General features: G+C 35.5%; 1 protein-coding gene across 2 annotated transcripts in view; it reads left to right on the forward strand.

The window, feature by feature from the left end:
* Positions 1–69: 69 nt before the first annotated feature.
* The window catches only part of Asb7 (ankyrin repeat and SOCS box containing 7), a 39469-nt gene continuing 14317 nt past the window's right edge, over positions 70–25221 (forward strand). The window contains exons 1-5 of one of the 2 annotated variants that reach the window (XM_026394726.2): positions 70–589; positions 775–874; positions 6932–7052; positions 9420–9680; positions 24084–24689. In XM_026394726.2, the coding sequence (XP_026250511.1) occupies positions 9470–9680; positions 24084–24689 (817 nt within the window). In that variant the 5' untranslated portion in view covers positions 70–589; positions 775–874; positions 6932–7052; positions 9420–9469. Of the gene's footprint in view, positions 590–774; positions 875–6931; positions 7053–9419; positions 9681–10785; positions 10892–24083; positions 24690–25221 lie in introns of those variants that run through there. The other variant, XM_026394728.2, reaches the window with a different exon arrangement.

Genomic DNA, 25221 nt, shown 5'->3' on the forward strand with positions numbered 1-25221 from the left:
GGGGAGAAGGAAGCAACCAACCAACCAAGTCGCCCCCACCCCCCACCCCCTCCCACCCCGGACCTGGTTTACGGCTCAGGGCTCAGGCTCTAGTGCGGCCGCTGATTGGCTGCTGAAGGATTGGTCCCATCCCAGTGACCCCAAAGTGCTGGAGGGAGGGGGCGGGGGTGGCCCAGTGCAAAGTGCATCCCGAAAGCCCCCTGTCCGGAGACCCGGCTGCTGGCACTTCGGACTCTGTACGACCTAGGACCTCGCTGTCCCGAGACCTCCTGAGTCCCTCCGTAGCTGGAAGCCTCTGGCCCGGAGCGCGACAGCCCCCCTGCTCCGAGCCCCTGGACCGGGGCTGTCCCCCCCAATCCTCGAGCCGGGACTTCCTCCCTGCACCCCTGTCCCGAAGCTGCCCGGAGGCCAGGACAGCCACCCCTACCCTACTCGGCTATCTGGATGCTCTCCGGGCCAGGGCCGTGAGGCACCTAGGAGGATCGGGAACACCCGTGTCCGGCCCTGCCTGGGGTGTTTCTTCAATGGAGAAGTTGGTGAGTGTGGAGGAGGCTGAAAGAAGGAAGAGAAGCAGCAGCTGAGGAAACAGGTAAAGTCAGTTACCTCCTCCGAAGGGAAGGGGGCTACCTAGAGGTCTGGGAAGAAGGAAAAATCACTGTTTCTGCCTGCCTGCCCTTTGCCACTTTCTAGCTTTTTCCTTTGCTCCCTCTTTCTTAGAACCCTTTTCTCTTCGCCCCTGGGGCACTGCACCACTCACTGGTTTCCGTTTTCCAGGTGTGAACTGACCGGAGGACACTCGAGAGCAGGAAGGGGGTCTGTCCACTCTCTAGAGAAGCAGCAGGCAGAGTACCTCTGACCAGCATCTTCCATAAAGGTAATGAGCCAGACCTCCCCTCCCCCATTGTTTATTCCTGGCCCCTACCTCATTAGGCAGTGCATTATTTTCAGGGCGGTTGCTTGGGGATGCATCCTTTCCTAGACCCCAGTTTCCTAGCAAAAACAAAAACACTGCAGGGCCTGATCCTTAACGTTTTAATAACTTCTCTACTCTAGAAACGTATTTTCCTTTTCCTCTCCATTCAGTGAGTTTCCATGTTTTGCATTTTATCCTTTGATACACTGTGCCATTTGCTCTGAGGCTTTGAGACCTTTTTGTAGCTCTCCCACCTTCCTTACTCTCATAGGAATTCTTCAATTTCATGTTAATTGCTTGTTAATTCTGAAAGACTCTGCTTTTTAATTAAACCACAATTTACTTACCCCCACCCCCTTTGCTACTTCTGTCACCTTTTCTGTACCTCTGTCAGAAAATCTTTTCATTACCTCACCTGACAGTCTGGTAGGGGAGGGTAAACTATTGGCTTGAAATTTGTTAAGTTTCAAAAATACTCTGATTTTTTTTCAATAGTAAAAAGTGGATATATTTACTTTTAAAATGTGAATAGAATGAAAACAGTATTAGCTCCTGAAGCATTTACATGTGATTAACTCTAGGTTTTCCCACATTTGTGTATGACAAATATGGATAGACACCAAAATTTTTACAAAGAGATATTTGTTACATCACAGATGTTTTAGACAAACAAAAATTTACACAATGTTTTGTTAACAATCATTTTACAGTCAGGAATACAAAAATAAAGGATATTTTGGTGTGTTTAGATATCTGGGGCTTAATTTTGGCCCTCTTCATAAATCAGTTTTCTCATTTCAAAACTCTTACAGAGAATTTGCTAGATAAAAATTTAAGCATCTAATTCATGTGGTCACATTTCTGCTGCCTATTTTGATGCTGCCTCTGAAAATGCATTAAAGGTAAGTTTAGGACATGAATATAATTCCTAACGAGAGCATATGAGCACAGAAATTTTATAAAGGCTAATTCAGAAATCAGCCAAGTGAATGACTTTTCTAGCATCTACTAGCAAGGGTATAAAGTGACTTGTTAACCTCAGGATTTTTTTTTTTTTTAATATCTCAGATTGTGTAAGGATTTTTTGGTGTGAAAAAGTACTTAAAATAACAGATGATTTTTTTTTACTTTGTTCCACTGGAGTTTCTGCTTTCCATATGATTCTACTAATTCTCCAGATATAACTAAAGATACTTTTAAGGGATCTGGATATTCTTGAGATCTGGAACTGGATGTCAAGACTATTTTCTGAATACAATTAGAAATAGCATCTACCAGTGACTGTTCTATGGTGAAAGTTTAGGTAGATCTTTATATATGTATGTAGGAATCAAGGCTAATTGATCATTTCAGTAAAAGCTAGGCATATAAAGTTAAATGCTGCTTTTTATTATTTAAATATGGAAGTAAACAGAGATACCTAAAGATTACTTTAGAATCTAAAAAAAAGGCTAAATATTTGAGATATGATTTAAAGATTCATATGAAGTATATATTTTCTATTTAACCCTTCTTGGTGAAATATTTTTTCTGCTTTGGATTTAATCCTAGTGAGTTTTCATTTCTGAGGGCTTTCTCCATTACCTGAGATGGTAAGAGAGGGGAAGTCTGTAACTTGTCAAAAACTTATGAAAAGAGGGCATTGCTTTCCCCATGTTTCCCACCAGTTCATTCTCATTGCTTAAATAATATCATGGATCTGCTCAGCTTTTAATCATTTTTCTAAGATTAGAGAATATTATTAGCATGATGGAGAGTATTTGATCTAGGTTATGCCAAACATTTAAAATATTTAATTTGGGTATTTACTTGCAACATGGCCATTTAGGTCATTTATATTTTTTTCAGTCTGGCTGCCAACTTTATGTTCATTCTTTTGCCAGACACATCATTTTGAAAACAAACTCATCTGATTTATTTGGTCACCAAATAATATATTTATAATCACATAGAAGAGAATAATTGATTTTAATTGAAGCTATTCAGTGATGCCTCTTGAAAATACTGTGGATTACACATTGACAATTATTTATTTTGTTCATATTTAACTTTGGTGACTTAGAGGCATATGCTACTTCTAAAAATCCTAAAGTCAGTTAAAGTTCATGTTGTATCTACTATTTGACTTTCAGCTTCTCAATTCATTCTCAAGTGAAAGCAGTCCACAGTATAACACTTGTCTCCTTTCTTGAAGACTTTCTAGGCACTGATACGTGAGGCTGCAAAGATTGTATTGGCATACATGGGTTAATAGAATAAGATAGCATCATTTTTAATACTTGTGATTTAAGCTTTGAGTTGAGTTGGATAAGTGAACTTTAAAATTCCTTTATTGCCTCATCTGCACTATGTGAAAAGTATTGGGTTTTCTGCTGAAACTTAAGTGAATCATAGATACATTGTACATGATGATAAATCCCTGTGTTATTCACAGGCCCAGTAATTTGGAGGAACTATGAATACCCTTATATTTGTTTAGGAACACAAACACAGTGCTATGTTGAGTGATTTTAAAATAACACCTCCCCTTTTGGGTGGGTTCCAGGCTCTTAATCACTAAGTTGAGCTCATTAACATGCATTTCAACCAGGTTGTATGCTTTGATTGGGCCTTGGAGTGTTTCTGCATCCATCTTTCCTCTTAGGTCTTATGAGCCACTAGTAGAATATTTTTCCCCCTTAGAGCCAAAATCCTTGAAGTTGTTGATTTTATTTCCTTACTAGCTTCTATCTTTGCTTACTCTGCAAGGAAATGCTTATTTCTTTTTTTGAGTAGTAAGCTGTTAGCTTGTTTCTAGTTTGTGTGAAATCATGAAGACAGTTCTAATTTGTATCACTTAATCAAAAAACGTGTGAACTTTTAGTGAAAATAATATGCAAAAAGCCACTAAGGTCTAGTCATTATACCAAAGGAAATTAGAGAAATATGGTCAAACTTTATGAAGATTTTATAATTTTGTAGAGGTTTTTTAAAATGTTTAGTTTTGTGGGTATTTTATATTTCACTATCATATCACATATTTTCTTTTAAATATGTGAAGCAAGAAGTTTTGGTTTTACTAAATGAAGTTCACTTGACATCTATATGGAAATTAAGCGGTAATTTATCTTAATTTCTGAACTTGTAATTTCTAATATGATTAAATAGTATAAAACCTTGGGAACCCAAGTTTGTTTTCTTTTGACCCCATGTAGAGAGGAAAAGATGAGTTAGCAAAATTTAAACACAGTGTTAACTTTGAGCAATAAAACTGCATATAAAAGTGATACATATTATGGAAATGGTTCACTTTGATACATACTTCTACAGTATTCAGCATTTGTTTACTTTTTGCTTTATTCTGACTTAGAATGGAATTTCTAAAGATTGTATCCTTAGAGGATCTTAGTTCCTGAGTCCAAGTCATCAAGATAGTCTTAAACTGAATTATGTTATTTTAAAAATTGTCTTTTTTGCCATATTCCTTTTTTTTGATAGGTGACTTCCATGAGCTTTCAGATTTTTAAACAGGTACTCCCTGAGGGGAAATAGGCTCTTCTCCATTCTCACCTTTGGATTTCCTTGATGGTTTGTAATAGGCATTTTTACCAGTGAATACAGTATTCACTTTTAAGTTCTTTGGTCTTTTTTTATTCTTTATTTATACATACATGAGTAGCCATACCCTATTAGGTGCAGCTCTCATCAGTAAACCAAAGGAAATTGTCTGATGCTTTGAACTATTGGGATTTTTGGTGATAAATTAATGCCTTCCATAATTTAAAATGGTGCAACTGACAGGGATCATGTGTACATAGTTGTATGTGTTTTTCCGTATAAAGAGTGATGTACCAGATATATATAAGGAGTGCTTTGATTTAAATTTAAATTTATAGTGCTTTGTTTTATCAGAAAAGAGAAAAACAATCCTAAAATTTCTAGGATTAAAAAAAATCACTTTAATTATGCAGAACTCTCTATTAAAATACTCTCTAGAGCTGATATCTATGGCCAAGGCCTAACACCATGCTGGCCATCTCAGGCATTCAGCAGACATTCATTTGTTTGATTGAAGTAACTTATATGAAATTATCATAAGTTACTAATGTTCATACATCTTTTTTTATGGGGAGAAATAATTTAGTCACTTCATATTTTAATATCCAGTCTTTTCTGATATTATAAATAAATAGTATTTCATATTTTCCTCAACCTCTCAGCTGTCATGGCCTCCTCCCCATCATGTCTACCCACCTCCATGGTAGTAGTGATGGCTATTTAGAAGCCAGTAAAAACCACAAGGATTCTTATGGGCTTGAAGCCATGTTGGATCTTTTCTACTTTTGGGAGCAGGGGCTGCTAGGACACACTTAGAAATAAGGTGTCCAGTGATATTCATTTCTGACATGTAAATGTCATTAATGATCACAGGTCATATGTGGAAATGTGTGAGGCACATCATTGGAAATAATTGATTTGCATTTTTAAAATACTTTATTTTAGCATAACTTAGAAAAATTAGAAAGATAATACAATGTTCCCCATATATTCTGTAGCCAATTTCTGCTGTTGATACCTATGTTAATATATATTTGTTACCTTCTCAAGTGGGTACTAGTACACGTGTTATTTGGAACTCTGAACAGGAATTGTATTTCTCTTTATTTGTCCAGTTATTTATTTCAATATGTACTCACTGGGATTTATTTTATATTTTGGGTTATAATTCAGTACTGTTGATGTATTTCCTTGCTCCAGTTGTTTCATCTTTGGCCATTGAAAGCTCTTTCATTTGGTTCCTTTGTTCTCTCAACTTAGTCCATTGGTGAGTTTTTTTCGTCGCGCACATTCCTTTTAGTACTACAAGATGCTCCAGGCTCATCTTGTATATTTCCTACCCTAGCTTTAGACTTAGTCATTTCTATAAGGATTGTTCCACATTATTTACACTTTGCCTTGTGTAAAGGTGCTCTTATCATGTCTACTTCATTTATTTAGAAACAATAAGATAGAATATTAGATTTTATTTCCCAGTGAAAGCTAGCAGTCTTTGCCCTCCTTGGAAAAGTTTGACAAGAAAGAATCAGGTATGAAAAGAGCAAAATGCAGGAGTGGTCTATCTAATTTGGATTGGTGAAAATTCTAGCATGCAGCCAGCAGTACCTACAACTTCTACTTTTTCCCTACAGCTTGTCAGGTTGCCAGGTAGCCTGGCCTTTCCCTTATCTGAAGATTTAAGTGATAGAGGGTGTTGTCATGGAAAGGGGTGCTGGTTCTTCCAATACAAAATTCCTAAAGTGATTCTCTTGTTGTTTGTGTAAGTCACTTTGCATGTGTTTTTAACCTGAATGGAATTTACAGACCTAGTATTCACTTGACATTGAGAAAGATCCCTTTTCTTTTAGTTGTAGTGAGAGGTTTTTTTGTTTGTTTGTTTGTTTGTTTTAGAATTCATGTGGGGAAGCTGGCAAAAGTATTGTTACTGTTTTACCTAGTTTGATGTATGCATAAAGAAATAATATCTTTAACATTATTGAGTTGATACCTCTTGAGCATATGAGGAACCAGCATTTATCCTTACCTTTTAGTTGTCATAGATTCCATTTTGACCCTGGCCATCTTCTATATTCAGTGCACATATTTTCTCCTTTTAGTCCTGTTTAGAAAGCACAGCAGGTAACTCATGGTGTCAGTTAAAATAATTCAAATGAAATGTCTGAAGATACATTCTTAGTAGAGGAAAAAGAAGAATCTGTGCTTGCATCCAGAATCCAAATATATGATTTCTCTACTCTTTAAAAAAAAAAAAAAATACATGGGGGTTGTGGGTGTCTGGAAGTAAATCACGTTTGATACTACCTTCAGGAATATTTTAAGTGACAAGATCATTTTTTCTAAGAGTTTTTCTGAGTTCTTTCTGTCTGTATAGATTTATGGTAAAGTACGGATATTTAAGCTCACCAAAAAGTAGACTGTTCAAGTAGCTATGATTTCTTTATTATTTTGAGGAATTTCCCTGTGATTGTTATTTATTTTTAGGTTAAGAAGGCTCTTTTGCTCTGCAACCTGGACACCCTCTGAACCCCTCCCCACAATGCTGTATATGCACAATGGTTATTAGGCAATCCATACACCAGGAGAAGGGACACTCTTCTGTAAGGTAAGGTACATCAGGATTATCAGTCAGCTATACTACATCGGGAGATACCCATTTAGCTTTTACTTTTCTTGAAATCAGCTAACATATGGGGGCTGCGAATTTAACTCAATGGTAGAGCACATCCTGGGTTCAATTCCAAACACCAAAAATAAATAAATTAATTAAATAAAGAAATGTACAAATTATGAATTAAAAAAATAAATCAGCCAGGCATGGTGGCACATGCCTGTAATCCCAGCAGCTGAGGAGATTGAGGCAAGAGGATCACAGTTCAAAGCCAGCCTCAGCATCAGTGAGGCGCTAAGCAACTCAGTGAGATCCTGTCTCTAGAATATAAATTAGGGCTGGGGTGTGGCTCAGTGGTTGAGTGCCCCTGAGTTCAATCCTCATTACCACCCCTCACAATAAACAAACAAAAAACCAAATAAATAAATTAGTTAATGTTTACTACATATACCTATACTTGTTAATGTTTACTACATATACCTATATACCTATACATATACATATACTTGTTGAAAGAAAATGCCAGTTTATTTTTGATACTGTTTCAACTTTTTTTTTTTAATTTGGCATAACAGTAGTGTACTACATACAACACTTGCTAAAAGGAAATCCAGGTTTGTTTTGATACTGTTTCAGACTTTTTCTTGTACAGCAGACCTTCTTTAAGTTCCAAGAAAATCATCCCATTCAAAACATTCTGTTAAAGATGATTGCTTTGAGCATATAGTTACAGTTTCTATTAATTCTTTCTGATGATCTTCCACATTTTCTCTTATAACACTGAGAATTAGCAAAAATTCTAATTCCTTAAGGTTTCTAAGATCAGATTTAATATCAATGAAGTAACTAAGTGGAGACAGAGGGGAAAATCTTGTTTTTTAAGATAACAAATTATTAAGAACTCTCTATTGTCTCTGAGAAAATAGCTATTTGTAGCAGTAGCTTGATATTTTTAAATTACATCACAGTAGTGATACTTATGAATATGTAATAACATAATGTTCCATGTATAAAATCACATCAGGTATTTGTACTCTTAAGCTATGATGGTTTGACCTAACGTAAGCTTAGTTTAAACTATATAATCTATAAGGAGAAATTTTGCAAGTTAAATTATTATTGGTCACAAGATTATCTCAAAATGTCTAACCTACATATGAGAACAAAATGTCTTTAAATGGCCTTATCACATAATTTTTAATTTTTATTGTTAGAAATGGAAATTACTACTTAAAAGATGAGGGTAATCTATTCTTTCAAATGAGCTCAATTGGAATATCTTCCTAGAAGTTTATTAGAGTTTAGGTTTCTACGCATATCTAAAATCTTAAAAACTTTTTTGTACTCACACATGAGATGTGACCTTTCATCATTTCAATTTGGATTGTTCCTGTTTGCATGAAGATCTCATTTTATATTTGGTTTGAGTACATATCTCTTTTGTGACCTACTAGAGCTTATGGAAATTCTAGGTATTACTTTTCCTTTAAAATAATTTTATTTTAACAGGTACTTAACAGGTTTTTCAGATTCTTAGAGTTTAAAAACATATCATAATTTTTCTGCTTTGAATATTTATAAAGTTAAACTTCTGAAAAACAAATTAGAAAAGTGCCAAAAAGGATGTGGCAGAAAAGGAAAGGAGTAGATCATACATCAAATACCATAAACTGGGAAACACTGATAGAAAGAAATTGAAATAGACAAAGGAAGGTAAATATAATAAAAATATTTTACTCTAATTTACTTAATCCATTCTACTTTTCCTTCCCCCAACCTTCCACCATATGCTAAAAATAAGATATTGATTTACTTTAAAGAACCAGCCTAAAGATTTTTCTTTCTTTCTTTCTTTCTTTTTTTTGACTTCTCAAAATTGTCTTTAGTCTTTAAAGAACATGGATTGTCCATCTGATACTCCATATTTACTAACTCTGATCTAAGATAGAATCCTTAAATGTTTGCAACTTAAATCTCTTCCGTGGTGCACCACATAAATCAGAACTCCTAAAACAGGTACTAATTTAGCACCTTTAGTGGTTCCCACTTTTTTTAGCTGCCTGGTGTCACCTCCCATTTTATCTGTAATAAAGCTCTTGTGCCCATATGTTGCTTGTTTTGAATTTTCAAAAGGCTAAAGAAGAAATGTTTTGTTCTAGGAGTTCAATACCTGGCAAAATCATTTGTAATCTTAGTGAAATTCCTGAAACTTTTTTGTCTTAATGTTAACTAGGAATATGAACTGTTGTTACTTAGGTTTACTGATTTAGCAAATGGAGATAATTCTATGATATTTTGTGGATGCAGTATTAGGAGCCACATATTCTATTCTAAATTTCATAAATTCTACCTTCCTGAAAGGCTGATCCCTGTGACCTAATGAATCCTTTGTAAAAAGTGGACTCGCTAGGATGTTACACCACCATTGTCGAAGGAACCCTGAACTCCAGGAAGAATTGCAGATTCAGGCTGCAGTGGCCGCTGGGGATGTTCACACAGTGCGGAAGATGTTAGAACAAGGCTATTCTCCAAATGGCCGAGATGCTAATGGCTGGACCCTGCTTCATTTCTCTGCAGCAAGAGGAAAGGAAAGATGTGTTCGAGTATTTCTAGAACACGGAGGTGAGTTTATTACAAGCAAACCTTTTTCCCCATGGAGAAACTTGAAATCAAGTTAAAAGTGCATGTGTGCCTGCACACACATGTGTGTGTAATTTTTAATGCTTCTCTTTCATTAATACTCAACATCTCGTTTCCTATTCTTTGTGAAAAATTTGTGAACAAAATACTGAGTTTTGTTTAAAACCAGATTGTTTAAAAGATGAGTTTGACTTCCTCTCCTTGCATGTATAATTTCCACGTACAACCAAGTTTTCTCAAGGTATTTCAACTAAGCTGTACTTCTTGAGCTGTGTAGTTAACTTTTGTTTCCAGAAACAGAAGTGGTTGAGGTACTGAGAATTGCACAAGTTTTCCCTGTTGATAATTGCTTACGCAGAGAGACCTTAGTTCAGACTTCTTTTAAACATCTTGGCTCTAATGGTCTTAAAATTTGCCTTTCTTTTTATTTTGAATGCTTACTTTTATTATTATTGCTGTAAAGCACTTGCCTTTTCCAGAATCATACATAGTTTCTAGGTATCCTACAAGAAGACTGGTTTTTCTGAGGTCTAATTCTGTATAAATATATGTAGTTGGAAACTACATTTGTCATTTGATGTTTTTGCTTCAAAAAACTGCATCTCCATAGGATTTTTAAACAAATAACTGTCCCAAATCAATTTACTTTTTCTTCCAGTTGAACTTAAGCTGCTTGATTTTCCTAGAAATGGATTTTTTTATTATTATTTATACCTTCATTAACTCTATAAATTATGGTATAAAACAGCTTGATCGGAGCTCAGTTTACACTTGTGCCATTCTATGGCCTGGATTGCTCATTAACAACATAGTTTCATTCTTAGTTTGCACTTTGTTACAAGGCTAGCCAAATTTCCTTGCATTCTGAAGTGCATAAAAATGTCAGAAGTCCCATAGCTCTCATGAGGATTGTGTGAAGAACATGAATATATGAATACAGAGGCTATGAGCATGGAGTAAGATAAGGCTAAACCTGAGATTGGGAGTAGTCATACATCCCAGGGGCCCTGAAATGGGAATTATATGCCTGAAATAAGTCTATTGTCTACAAGACCCAGAAATTCATTGGCCTGTGCCTGCTTTCTAGTTGTCTTCCACGTCATTTCACCATACAACTTGAAAACCTCAGTTCTGAAGTTAATGAAGGTGAAACATAAGCGGAATGCCAGGAAAAAGATTGAAAAAACAAAAAGGTGGGTGTAGGATCAAGAACACTTAATTCTGGCAGTAGATAGTAAAATTAAGATGAAGATCAGAGCTCACATTCTTTATTCTTCCTAGTCTTGTTACTTTCTACTTTCATCAGCCTCGCTAAAAAAATAAAATTAAGAAGAAAAAGTCCAAATATTCAGGTAATACATGGATACTGTCTCCTTAGCACAAATAAAACACATTTTCAAATAAATTACAAATAAAGCCCAAGTCCCCGTTGACCAGCCCCTATCCATGTCTGCCTTCCACTGCCTGTAAGTAACTGTAGACATAAGTTTCATTTTGTGTTTATCCTTCCAGATCATGTCCTAATGCCATTGCATGTACTCATAAAAATTATACTGCATTGTATTGTGTGTGGGTTTTGATCATAAGCAATATGCTTACTTACTGTTCTACAGCAGCTGCTTTATACTCAATTGTATGACTTAAAGATATTTCTGATATCAGAGGTTTGTTTTGTAATGAGAAAACAGCTATATATCATATATAATAGGTGTGACTTTTCCATTAAATCCTTACTTATAAAAATCAATGGTAGGGGGACTAGGGTTGTAGCTCAGTGTATCGAGCTTGCCTAGCACTTGTGAGGCACTGGGTTCCATCCTCAACACCACATATAAATAAATAAAATAAAGGTATTATGTCCATGTACCATGTAAAAAATATTAAAAAAAAATCAGGGCTATGTTGGTAGCTCAGTTGGTAGAGTGCTTGCTTTGCGGGTTCAATCCCCAGCACCAACCACACAAAAACAACAATGACAAAAAAAAGTTTTGCTGGCATGATGGGGCACGCTGTAATCCCAGCAGCTCAAGGGGCTGAGAAAGGAGGATCACAAGTTCAAAGCCAGCAACTGCAAGGCCCTAAGCAACTCAATGAGACCCTGTCTCTAAATAAAATATAAAAAGGGCTGGGGATATGGCTCAGTGGTGGAGTGCCCCTGAGCTCAATCCCTGGTACCAAAAAAAAAAAAAAAATGAATCAATGGTGGGCCAGCTGCAGAGGCACTTTCCTGTAATCTCAGCCACTGAGGAGACTGGTGCATGAGGATTGCAAGTTCAAGGCCAGCTTGGGCTATATAATGAAACCTTGTCTCAGAACAAAACAAAACCAGTTGGGGGAGAAGAAGAAAACCAGTGATGGGCCACATTTTATTTGTAGGCCACAGTTTCTAATCCCTATTTTCTCTATAAACATTGTGTGTGTATGTGTATGTGTGTGTGTGTGTGTGTGTGTGTGTGTGTGTGTGTGTGTTTACAGCTTTATTTACATGATTCAAAGGAATTGGTGTATGCCTAGCATGTGTGATCCCCTGGGTTTGATCCCTTAGTACCTCAAATAATAAGTAGATACAATTCACATACTATACAGTTCACTCATGTAAAAGTGTACGATTCAGTGACTTGAGCATCCAATACCACATTTAATTTGTCATTACTCCAAAGAGAAACCTCATATGAGTTCTATAGTAATGCATAATGTGAAAGCAGCCATAGATGATATGTTATGAATATAACTGGATTGCTGTACCAGATCTAGAAACCATCATGGACACCTTTTTAATAAGTCTTGTTGATTCTGCCTCATAAATAGCTGTCAATAAATACATGTTGATGTTTCAGTATGGTTTTATTATCATTTATTCTGTTTTTTATTTTTGAGAAAGGATGAAATTTTCTTAGGAGATGTTGTCTTTTGAGAAGGTAATATGTACATATCTCATTAAAAACAAAATTTAAGGCACTGCAGACTGGTCAGAGAGGAGGAAGTGGATACTCACTAGTCCCAGTCCCAGTCTCAGTCTTTTCCTCAGAGACCATATCTTTCATCACTTTTTTAAAAAAATGTGCATATATAGTCTGTGCATATAGGCATGATTATTTTTCCATCCTCTACCTTCTAGCCTGCTGCCCTTTCTTAATATTCTGTTCTATATCTTGATTTTTGTCACCTAACAGCTTAGTGATAGTTATTTGTCAGAATATCATTCTATCTCTAATTTATTTATGTAATTTATTTCCACTTAACTCCTGTTGTTGGATACTTTAAATTGTTTTCATTTTCCTGATAGAAGTAGTATTACAGAGAATGTCCTGGACTGATCTTTCTACATATGTAAGCTTCTCTCTTTAATAATTCCTAGAAGTGCACTTCCCAAGTCAAATTTTTTAATGGATATTGACAAGTTGTCCTCTGAAGAGGTTGCAATTGCTTATGTCCTTCCTGACCTGTGGGAAAGTGCCCATTCTTCTGCCTCTGCCAGTAGCGTATCAGCAGATGGTTTGCTCTTCCCCTGTGCGACACGCTTGCCTCTTTTTTTTTTTTTTTTCGAAATCAACTATAACTAATGAAAAATTATGAGACTAGGTTGTTTTTTTTCTTATTGACTTCCAGGAATTGCTTATATATTCCCCTTTGTTATATATCGCAACAATCTTCTCTGAATTTATACTATTTCTTTCACATTCATTTTGATTTTTACTAATCATTTGTTTTGTGGTACTGGGGGTTGAACATAGGTTCTTGTGCATGGTAGGCAAGTGCTGTGCCACTGACATCATCAGCCCAGTTTTTCCACATTTTTGATGTTTTTGTTGTTGGGTAGAAGTCTACATTTTAATGTATGTGAGTTCAGTTTTTCTTTTGTCTTATGGTTTGTGCCTTTTATGTGTTGTTTAGGAAATACATCATATCATGAGATCATTATTTACCCGTATTTTCTTCTAAAAAGGTTTGTGGCATTTAGGTTGGTCCAGAATTGGTTTTTGTGCATGTACAATTTTCACCTCTTTCCCCCAAAGATAAGCCTCAATTTTTCCTTCTTTCTTCATGATGATGCACTGTTGGATCAGATAAAGTTTTCTAACCGGGGTTTGAAAGAACGTCACGTGTCATTCCATTTATTCTGTTATGTGCTCTATAACACATTTTAATAAAAAACAACAACAAAATATTTTGGAGAAGCCCTTCATTTGTTATATAGCATCTCTTACCGGCTCCTTTTATCCTAATAAGATCTTCAGAGAGCATTTTTCCTACCACATTATGAACCAGCCCAGACAAATTCATTTTGGGGAGAGGAAACTCCTCTTATCTGCTCTGTGTGACCACATATAGTGCTTAAGTGTGTTCTGTACTTACTAGCATAGTCCTAGTTATCCCCTTTCATGACCTGTCAATATCACAGCACAACCCACTGTCCTCACTGTGTTCTTTCCCAGTTTATGGCACCACTATGCCAGAAATCTAGAAACCATTATGAACACCTTTTTCCTCACTTCTGATGTGATCGGTTACTAAATCTTAATTGATTCTGCCTTGTAAAAATCTGTCAACGATTTCACCTCTTTTCACAGGAGACACAGCCCCACTCTTAGGCAGGAAAGCCTCTTTCCTCACCAGTACTATTGGATTGGTCTCCTTCATACCCACATCATCTTGCCCTTACCTCAACTCAGCTTAACTCCAAATAATGTTATCTGTCAGAAGTGGAAATTAAAATATTTCCTTTTCAAAATCCATCAGTGGTTTCCCAGTTCCTTGCAGTTGCTGTTCTAAGTCCTTCCTGTGATCTGCTTGCAGTATCTGACTCCACTTACTTTTCCTGCTGTAGCTTTGTGCCTTTGCTGAGCTTGGGCTTTTTCCTGGATAGGTCACTCTTGTGCTTACCTCACTCTGGCCCCCTTTCCCTTGCTTGTGCTTACTTCTCCCTCAAATCTCAGCTGCCACTCTCTTAGGTCAGCTGAGATCATTATTTATGTCCTAGTTGTATGATAAAATGCTGTTCCAGTATGATATTATCCCTTTAGTGCATGATATTTTCCTCTACACCTTCTTATTGTAGCGCCTGTCAATAAGCATGATAAATTAGTTTACTATTCAATATCTCTGTTGCCAGTTAGTCTGAAGTTTCATGAGGGTAGAACCTACACCTTTTTTTTTTCTCTTAAGAGATAAAACTATCACCAGTTAAGTAACTAACATAATAGTTTACTAGTCTGACTGATACGACTGATCTTTTCTCAAAAACTATTGCTTGAAAATGGGCTAGCCTTGTGATGGAATTAGAATGCTACCTGAATTTATCAGACCACTCTTCAAAATCACCAACAGGGGGAAATAAGTGGAAAAAAATGTATAACAAGAGTTGAACATTTTGCTCTCCTTTTCTTTATTCCCCTTTCTTCTGGTGTGTGTGTGTGTGTGTGTGTGTGTGTGTGTGTGTGTGAGAGAGAGAGAGAGAGAGAGAGAGAGAGAGAGAGAGAGAGAACTCATAGATAGATGATTTGGCTATTTGGTCCCCTCTAAATAATTTAGTCATATATTTATTGAGCACTTAATATCTGCCTGGCCCTGTATTAGGCAACAAGACACAGAAATAAACATGGTGCTAGCCTTCTAGCATTTTAACAAGTGTGTAGATTTATAGCCAATATTTACTGAGCATTTAATATATGCCAAAGTCTTCACAACTGTGAAGGTAGTGTTATTGATTTTCACAATGAAAAAGTAGCCACAGAAGATTAGATAATTTGCCTAAGATCATTCATATCATTAACATTGGATCTGGGAATCAAACCATTTTTCTAACCATGACTACTGCTTGGAAGAAAATGTGGTATTTCCAACAAAGTGAGTTAAGTGCTGTGTGCTATAAGAGCCTCTCTCTGCTAGGATTGTGGTTGGGGTGGCAAGGAAGGATTTCTAGAGAAAGCAGAGTTTGAACAAAGATCTTGAAAGGCGTGTCAGACAGGAGTGTGGGTGCTGAAAGAATGGGGTGTGGAATTAATCCAAATACAAGGGACAGCGAGTGAGAAGGTTGAAAAGAGAAGGAACATGTTTGATACTAGGAACTGAAAAAAGTTGATTATTTTTGGAGCATATTCAATAATTTATTCTAGGGACATTCTGGTCTATCAAAATATTTAATGGAGAGGAGTGGGAAAGGCAGATTTGTGTTCTAGAAATTCTCTAATTATAGTTTGTAACTGTATTGAAGGGTCCAAGACCTAAGGCCTAAGGAAGTGGGATATGAGGTGGGAGTGAAAGAAATCACAAATGAATGAAGGTTTTTGGTTTGAGACTCTGGAAGAAAGAGTTGCCATTTATTGAAATGTTAAAGATTCGCAAACAAGCAGGAGAAAATAAGGTAGATGCAATTTAAGAAGCAGGAGATAGATGTTTAATATAAGCCACTTGTAAAACTACACATTTTTTTAACTATATTAAAAGATCAGATTTTACCAATTTTAAGTCTATACACCTGCATAGTAAAACCACTCATGCATGAGTGATTGCACAGAGCTAGCAAAGCTCAGAGCTAAGAGGCTTCCCATGCCTGAGAGTGAGTATGAGTGGTAGGACCATCGGAGTAGTCTTGCTGAGGAGCAGCTATATTTCTACTATGGGAAAAATCCAGTTTTGTTCAAAAAAAAAAAAAAGCAGATTTGCGCTAGATAACTAATAATATCAATATTCCAAAAGGGGGAAAAATGAGACTCTTTAGTTCATTCTAAACCTGTGTTATCCATTGCAGGGAAACTATTTAAATTTCAGTTAAATGAATTCAGCTCCTTAGTCTTATTGGCCATGTTTTTAACTGCTCTATAAGCACAGGTGACTAGGGGCTCCTGTGTTAGCACAAAAAAACTTTGGCCTGCACAGGTAAGTGGTACTTTATTGCCTTACTTTTAAACATGTTGTTTCAAAATGATAAAAACTAGGGTTTTATAAATTTTCAATACATATAGAAGGCACAAAGTAGTACCTCTGTACAGATCGTGGCAGTCTTTCTGTGCTAATGATCTAGTGTCCTATTGGAATTGTAAGGGAAGAGAATATTACAAAGGTAAGAATTATTAAGAATCCATTGTTATTATCTTCAATTTCCAATTTTGAATCTTTCTAAAAATTCTAAGACAGTGTTGAACATTTCAAAAGAGGAAATGAAGAGACCATAACTTAGTGTACTTATTCATCTTTAGATTGAGTGCTTTTGCAAATTGGCCTGGAGGGCATTAGACTAAAACTTTAGAAGTTAAGTGTATAGAGCAAATCCTCAGAGGAACCTGAGAAAAACATCTTAGGTTCCCTCTCAACAAAGTAAGTAAGCCATGCACAGTGGTGCACACCTGAAATCCCAGTAGCTGGGGAGGCTGAGACAGAAGGATCACGAGTTCAAAGCCACCTCAGCAACTTAGTGAGACCCTGTCTCAAAATAGAAAAAAAAAGAAAAGCTGGGGGAGCTGGGGATGTGGCTCACTGGTAAAGCACCTCTGGGTTTAATCCCTGGTACCAAATAAAATAAACTAAGTAAAACTCTACTGGTGTGGAATACATGAAAATAAGTGAGATGAGGGAGTAATCAAAGACTTCCACAGAAGTTATAAGAACTTTTTTTAGATTTTCAGAAATGAAACATTTTACCCAAATGATAATGCCAAAACATGGTGGGAAATTGTGAGATGACTTTTGAAAAGCAACTGAATAATATGTTTATAACCTTAAAACTGGTAGATGTACATAAATGTACAATAAATGTACATACATTCTAATAATTTAAATTCAATTAAATTAATAACTAAATTTTCTTAATTTATCCCAAGTACATAGTCTTAAAAGCAAGAGATATTTTCTCTATAAAAATGCTACCCCTATTACATATAATTTTGAAAACAGAGGCATTCTTAGAGCCCACACACAGGGAAAGGGTTAAGTAATTAGAATGTGATTATGATTGAATATCATTTTTTTTAAAGTAGGAGGAGAAAAGCTGAAAGTCTGTTATTACATTAAATAGTCATTATTATTAGGGAATACTGTTTTTACCTTTGAATAGTTCTATCACAAATAGTATAAATATGCTTTTTTCGCATTTCATTTTTGAAAGAACAATATTGTAAAACAATTTTGTTAAACTATTGGACTTATATGAAAATATAATATGTATGACATTAAGAACATAGAAAAGGGGAAAGAAAAGGTGAGTATATTAAAGTAGTTTTGATAGACTATTAAAATTAAAGCCTAAGTTAAAATAGGACTAAAATAATGAATACAAAACCAGAAATCAGCATAATTGAAACTGAGCAAATTCTAGAGGAAATTGATGGGAACTAAAAAACAAAAATTGGTTCTTTGAAAAGATCAATAAAATTGGTAACTCTTTAGCTAGACCAAAGAAAACAAGAGAAAAAAACATAACTGATTTCAAGAATGGAGAAAGAGATGTTACTACAGATCCTATAGGTATCAAAAAGGTAAGGAATATGATGAACATCTTTTTGCCATTTAGAAGAAATGGACAAGTTCTTTGAAGGACATAAATCGTTAAAACTGACCCAAATAAAAAATAGAACTATTTAATAGCTGTACGTCAATTTAAGAAATTTAGTTCATAGTTAAAACTTTCTCAAAGAAAACATTAGGCCCAGCTACTGTCTCTGTTGTGTTGTTTTACTATTAAAGGAACAAATAATTATATATAGACCTTTTGAGAAAGCAGAAGAGAAAACACTCCTAACTTCATATGTAGACTTGCATTGTCAAAGACAATAAAGAAAAGAAAACTACATCCTTCATGGGTACAGATAGAAAAATCCTTGAGCTGGGGATGTAGCTCAGTGGTAGAGCACTTATCCAGCATTGTGAGGTCCTGGTTTCAAAATTTAAAAAGAGGTGCCATGATTTTTATTGGCCTCTACTTTTTTTTTTTTTTTTAAGGTTTTCTTTCCTCCCCTCCCCCTCTTCCTCCCCTTCCCTCTCCCCCTCTCCTGCCCCTCCTCCTCCTCCTCCTTTTCTGTCTCTGTCTCTTTTTTGATAGTATTGGGGATTAAACAAAGACTTTTTAAAATCACTGACAAAATAGTGGCAAATTTATCAATACATTTAATAAGTAGTACTTATGTCAGAAATTCAAGGTTTGTTTAATGTGTGGAAGTCAATAAGGTGACTTATTTACTATATTAAGAGAATAAAAGATTTTAAAAAATGAACATGTTAATAGATGCAGAAAATGTGTGTGATAGTATTAAAATTCTCATTCCTGATAAAGACTTAAGCAGACAAAAGAAGGCAACTTAACATAATTATGTCTGTGAAAACCTACAATTTATGTTCTACTCAGGGATGAACTATTGAATATTTTTACTCTAAGATCAGAAACAAGGCGAGGGTATATGCTTTTACCATTTTTATTCAATATTCTATTGTGGGTTCTAGCCATTGGAATAAAAGAACAATAAATTGAAAAGGAAAAAGTTTAATAGTCTATTTACAGAGAACATAATTTGCATGCAGAAAATTGTGAGAAATCTACAAAAATGTACTAGAACTAAGAAGTGAATTTATAGGCCAATATAAAACTCAGTTTAACTTTTCTCTCTGAGCAATTAACATTTAAAGAATGAGTATATATAGCAAGAAAAATTTAAATTTGTAGGATAAATTTTAAAATATATAACCCATGCACTGAAATATTCCTGAGAGAAATTAAAGAAGACTTGCATAAATGGAGAAATATTCCATTTGCATGGTTTGGGAAAAATATGTTGTTTATATCATTTTGAGGATATTGCCACTTTTAGATTCATTGGAGTTCCTTCCAATCAAAATTTCAGCAGGCTTATTTGAAGAAATTGGTAAGTTGATTCTAAAATATATTAGCCAAATTATTTGAAAGAAGATTGAAGTACTTACCTGCTATCAAAACTTACTGTAAAGTTACAGTAGTTAAAACAGTCTGGTATTTGTGTATGGAAAGACTTTTAGATCATAGAATAAAATGGAGTTCAGAAATAGACCTACACTTTTATGGTATATTGATTTTCGTTGACGGTGCCAGGGGAAATCATTGTGAAGAGGTATAGTCAGGCATGGTGGCGCACTCCTGTAATCCCAATGACTCTGGAGGCTGAGACAGGAGGATCAAGAGTTCAAAGCCAGCCTCAGCAACTGGGAGGAGCTAAGCAACCAGTGAGACCCTGTCTCTAAATAAAATAGAAAATAGGGCTGGGAATGTGGCTTAGTGGTCAAGTGATCCTGAGTTCAATCCCCGGTACCAAAAAAAAAAAAAAAAAAAAAAAAAAAAAGTTAACAAGTAGTAGATCATTGACCTAAACATAAGAAATTTAGAAGTTCAGAATTTCTACAGGAAAAGAGAATATCTTTTCTTAAAATTTATTCATTTTAGTTACATACAATACCAGGATACACACCACGACATAATCACAAAAGCATGAAATACGACCCACTCCAAGTCAGTCCCCAGCACTTGCTCCCTCCCTGCCCTCACTCCCCTTCCTCTACTCCATCAATTTCTCTTCAATTCATTTAGTTTTTTTAAAAAAATTATTAGTGCCCTGTGGATACACTCAATGCTGGGACCCACCATGCCACATCCATGCATAAGCAAGTTTGTTTAGATTAACTCCACGGAAAACAGAATGTCTTGTGACATTGCATTGGTCAAAGCTTTCTTTAACAGGATACACAAAAGAAATATTGGACTAAATAAAAATTTTAAATGTTTACTCTTCAAATCATAGTACAAAGAATGAAAAGATAGGCAAAGAAAGAAAAGGTAGACTGGAAGAAAATATTTATAAAACATCTCACAAATATCATATGTAGAATATATAAAGATTTTTTACAACACAATAATAAGGCATCCCAATAAAGATGGCTAAATGATGTGAAAAAAGAATTCACAAAAGGAAGTGTATAAGGAGGCCCAGTGTCACTAGTTAGTATCAGGGAAATGTAAATTTAAAGCAAAATAAGCCATGATTTAAAACTCTGAGTAAAATTGATGATACCAGGATATGGACCTGGGGCTCTCACATATTGCTGTTGCAAGTGCAAAACTGTGTAGCCATTTAGAAACTAATAGTTGGTGATTTCTTATAAAATTAATGTGCATTGAATATATGACCCAGGAGTTCTCACCTAGAAATGAAAACATATGCACATACACACTTACCATGAATGTACACAGTAGCATCATTCAAATAGCTTCACATTGATAATAACTCATGTCCACCTGCTTACAAATGGATAAAACAATGCATATCCATATTATAGAAATACTATTCAGCAATACAAGGAATGGACTGTTGATTCAACAATGTTGATAAATTTCAAGATATTATGCCAGGTGAAATAAATCAAACAAAAGTTTACATATGATTCCTTTTATGTGAAATTTCAGGAAAGGCAAAACTTCCTTTTTTCCTCATCAATGGTTTGCCAGAGTTTGGGCAGGGAGTTGACTGAGACATGAAAGAACTTTCTGAGGTGATGGAAATGTTCTATATTTTAACTGTGTTTCTGTTTATGTGACTGTATGTAATTGTCATAGCTCATCAATCTCTATACTTAAAATGAGTGAATTTTACTTCGAAGTTCTTAGGAAGAAACTGTATTCATCATAGGAATGTTTCCTTGTTTTTATTTATATATATTAAAAATTTTCAATAGATTTAAATGGGCTTATTGAGATTATGCTGTAGCTTGTTTAAAGTAGGTCCTATCTGGAGAAGAAAAAAAAAAAATGTTTGCTAAAGGAACAGATGAATAGGTTTGGTGGAATTGTTAGTTAGATGAAGTGTTCAGGGAAGGCTTCTTTTTTATCAAGGGATGTTTGAGCAAACGTAGATGAAGTAGTGTAGTGTACTTTGCATGAGCCTTACATATTTTCTAGTGAATATCTGTTTAAGTGTTCTGTTGTTTTTATTGCCATTAAATGGGATATCTTTTTCTTATCTTATTGCATTGGCAAATACTAATCCAGAAATTAAATTTTGTTTGCATTTTCATTTGCCTCATGATCTCTGATTTGGTTGTTAATGTCTTGTGAACAGTAACTGTACAAATTTTATTCATTGTTACCTCCATTGCTTCTTTCAGTGACATATTCCTAGGGTGTAGTCCATTAATTCATTTGATTGCTTTTTTTGTTGTTGTTTTGTTTTGGTTTTGTTTTTGTTTTTGTTTTTATTAATGAGACTAAGCAGATCTTTGTTGCATGTGTTTATCTGTTTTTTTCTTAGCCCAGCATAGCACCAACATGTGAATAGTGCCTAAAAAAGACCTCACCAGGCTTGGGGGTATGTCTGCAGTCCTAGCAACTCAGGAGGCTGAGGTAGGAGGATCGCAAGTTCAAGGCCAGTTTCTGCAGTTGAGCATGATCCTCGGCAACTTAGGGAGACCCTGTCTCAAAATAAATAATCAAAAAGGATTGGGGGATGTAGCTCAGTAGTAAAGCACCCCAGAGGGTTCAATCCCCAGTACAAAAAAACAAACCTGAAGTGGAAATCAAAGATGCAAGTGCAATATCATCTAACCCAGTTTTAATTTAGAATGAGTATAGGATGAAAATAAGGATGTTGACTGACACCTTTGAAGGCTCCCCTGGTGGATGAAAGGTGGGAGAAGTGAAAGAAGGTATTCTTGATTTTACTCACAGATGAAGAGGTCAGGAAACAGTTGCCTGGCCAGGTATAGATTGAAAATGACATTTAGACAAGATTGCTTGCAACATTTGAATAGGAGGGAATCTTTTGGATGTCATACCTGTCTTTGCTTTTTAAGTTTATTTAAGATGAACAAAGTTATGTGAAACAGATTTGCTCAGCATCATCTGTCAAAATAAAACTTAATAGTTTATGTTCACACTATAACCAGTAGATGGCAGCAAAATGCTTTGCTAAAATGTTCTTGCCTGCCTTTTTGAAGGGAGAGTAAATAGATGCTGTATGTTTTTCTTTTAGGTAAAACCAACATAGATATGATACACTTATTTTCTCTAAACTGATTAAAATGACATTACCATTGTATACTGTCACGTTAGATTAAGTGTTTTTAGGAATTCAAATGATATGGTTTACCTAAAAAGCATTACTTTTCATAGATTTTGTTAGCAAATCCTTCTTAATGGAAAATGTCACTCTCCATAGTATTATTCATATTTTAACATATAATTTTCTGCCTTAAGATTTTTCTAACAGAATCCATCCATTGTAATATATTCTAGAACTAAATTTTACATTTTACTAAACAACATATGAATGTTTAATCACATAACTTTAGAGGCATTTTGTGTATGTGTGTGTGAAAATCACTATTGTTTTTTTTAAATTTTTATCAACAAACTGAAAATTCAAGATGACTTTTATAAGAAACCCATTTAATCCTAGTAATTACGTTTGGCCAGTTTATATCCTACAATGAACTGCTGGCTTCCAGGAAGTAGCCTATATGAGTTAGAGGAAGCAGGTCTTGAACCTGCTCTACCCACTGTACAGGAATGCCAGAAGGATTCAAGCTATAGAGAACTGACCTTTGCCTTAATGAAAACACTGGGGCAAGTGACAGAAGTGACTCAAAGGTCACATAGCAGATGAATTCTGGTACCTTTTCCCCCCAGAAATCAGTCAATTAAGGAGAGGTTTTTAAAACTGTTTTAGCACATAGCGTTTATCTAGTGCTTGAGTTTCTCCCCATTTTTCACATACTATGTACTTAATTCTTATGAATTCCTAAGACCATGTAAAACTTAAGAATTCAGAGACATATTTTATTTTATGGAAACATGATTTGTCAAGATTACTTTAACATCTTGCATGCTTTAGAATTTTTACAGACCACATAAAAACTGTTTTTATATTATATTTTATTTTTTTTATCAAATATGCCCTAAAACAACACAGTCTGCCAGACCAGAGTATTATCCATAATTCAGAGCAGCAGATGTTGCTGCACATGCTTCTCTTTAGGACCAAGAAGAAGTGCAAGAGAAAATGAAACATTCAGAACAAACGAGAAAAGGGAGACTGCAGAGATGGGGGTGTAAGGTAGCCAAAGGAGTTGGTTAAATTAGCAAAGAGGGGATATGATGGTCTGAACTCTGTTTTTAGTATCTATCAGCGTAAACATTTTGTATGTGTTTTTCTTTCCACTAGCTCAGGCTTGATAACTTTCTACTAAAATTTGTTTTTCGTGGAAAGTAGACTTCAGTTAAACTGAGGGGAGAAAGTACTTGATGTTCTTTGTAATGTTTGATCCCTTCACATTTTGTACGAGAATTGGCTAGAATTGGAGTGCTGTGCCATGGGAGAGTACATTGTTTTGTCTTAGACTGTGCTAACGTTTTCATTTTGGTTTTAACTCTAGCTGATCCCACGGTTAAAGACTTAATTGGAGGCTTCACTGCTCTTCATTATGCAGCCATGCATGGCCGGGCCCGGATTGCACGCTTGATGTTAGAATCGGAATACAGGAGTGACATTATTAATGCAAAAAGCAATGATGGTTGGACTCCCCTCCATGTGGCTGCTCACTATGGTAGGGACTCATTTGTCCGACTCCTTCTGGAGTTCAAGGCTGAGGTCGACCCACTCAGCGATAAAGGTACAACACCGCTTCAGCTCGCCATCATCCGAGAGAGGTCAAGCTGTGTAAAAATCCTCCTGGACCACAATGCCAACATCGACATTCAGAATGGATTCCTGTTGCGATATGCTGTGATCAAAAGTAATCACTCTTATTGCCGAATGTTCCTTCAGAGAGGGGCAGACACAAACTTGGGGCGTTTAGAAGATGGACAGACTCCTTTACACTTGTCTGCCCTTCGGGATGATGTGCTGTGTGCACGGATGTTATATAACTATGGAGCGGACACAAACACAAGGAACTATGAAGGTCAGACCCCACTGGCTGTTTCAATAAGTATTTCGGGAAGTAGTCGACCGTGTTTGGATTTCTTACAAGAAGTCACAAGTATGTAATATAATTATTACTATATTATTGCATCTTTTCAAACAATTTGCATCTCTTGAGAAGCTCAAGGTGTTTTTATAACATTAAATAACTAGACATTAATCATTCCTATAAGCCCTGCTTGCTAAATAACGCCTCATTCATCCAAAAAAAATTTTAAAGTTCTGAGTTCACTTGTGTTAATAAAAATAACAGGGTAGATAGTAAGGATGGGAAAAGAAATGGAGGAAAGGACAGGGAGGAGAATTTTCAAAACAAAGATCTGTGTTAGAACAAGCCAGTTCCTACAGTCAAAGAGATCGTCTTTCTAGAATTCTGTAGTTTTCAGATTGGGAAAATGGAGAATTTGGATTTTAGATTCCTTAGTTATGGGAGTGTTCTAGAATTTGTGGTTTATTGTTAAGTTATTCATGTTTTAATTGTGGCTTTTCTATTCAAGTGAACCCACATGAAATGGAATGGCAGTATTATTTATTTAAGTCCCCTCGTAATGGAGGCTAAGGATACTAGAAATTGTTGTAGGAAAAAACTA

Source organism: Urocitellus parryii, chromosome 6 (assembly GCF_045843805.1).
Source record: "Urocitellus parryii isolate mUroPar1 chromosome 6, mUroPar1.hap1, whole genome shotgun sequence".
NCBI lineage: Eukaryota > Metazoa > Chordata > Mammalia > Rodentia > Sciuridae > Urocitellus > Urocitellus parryii.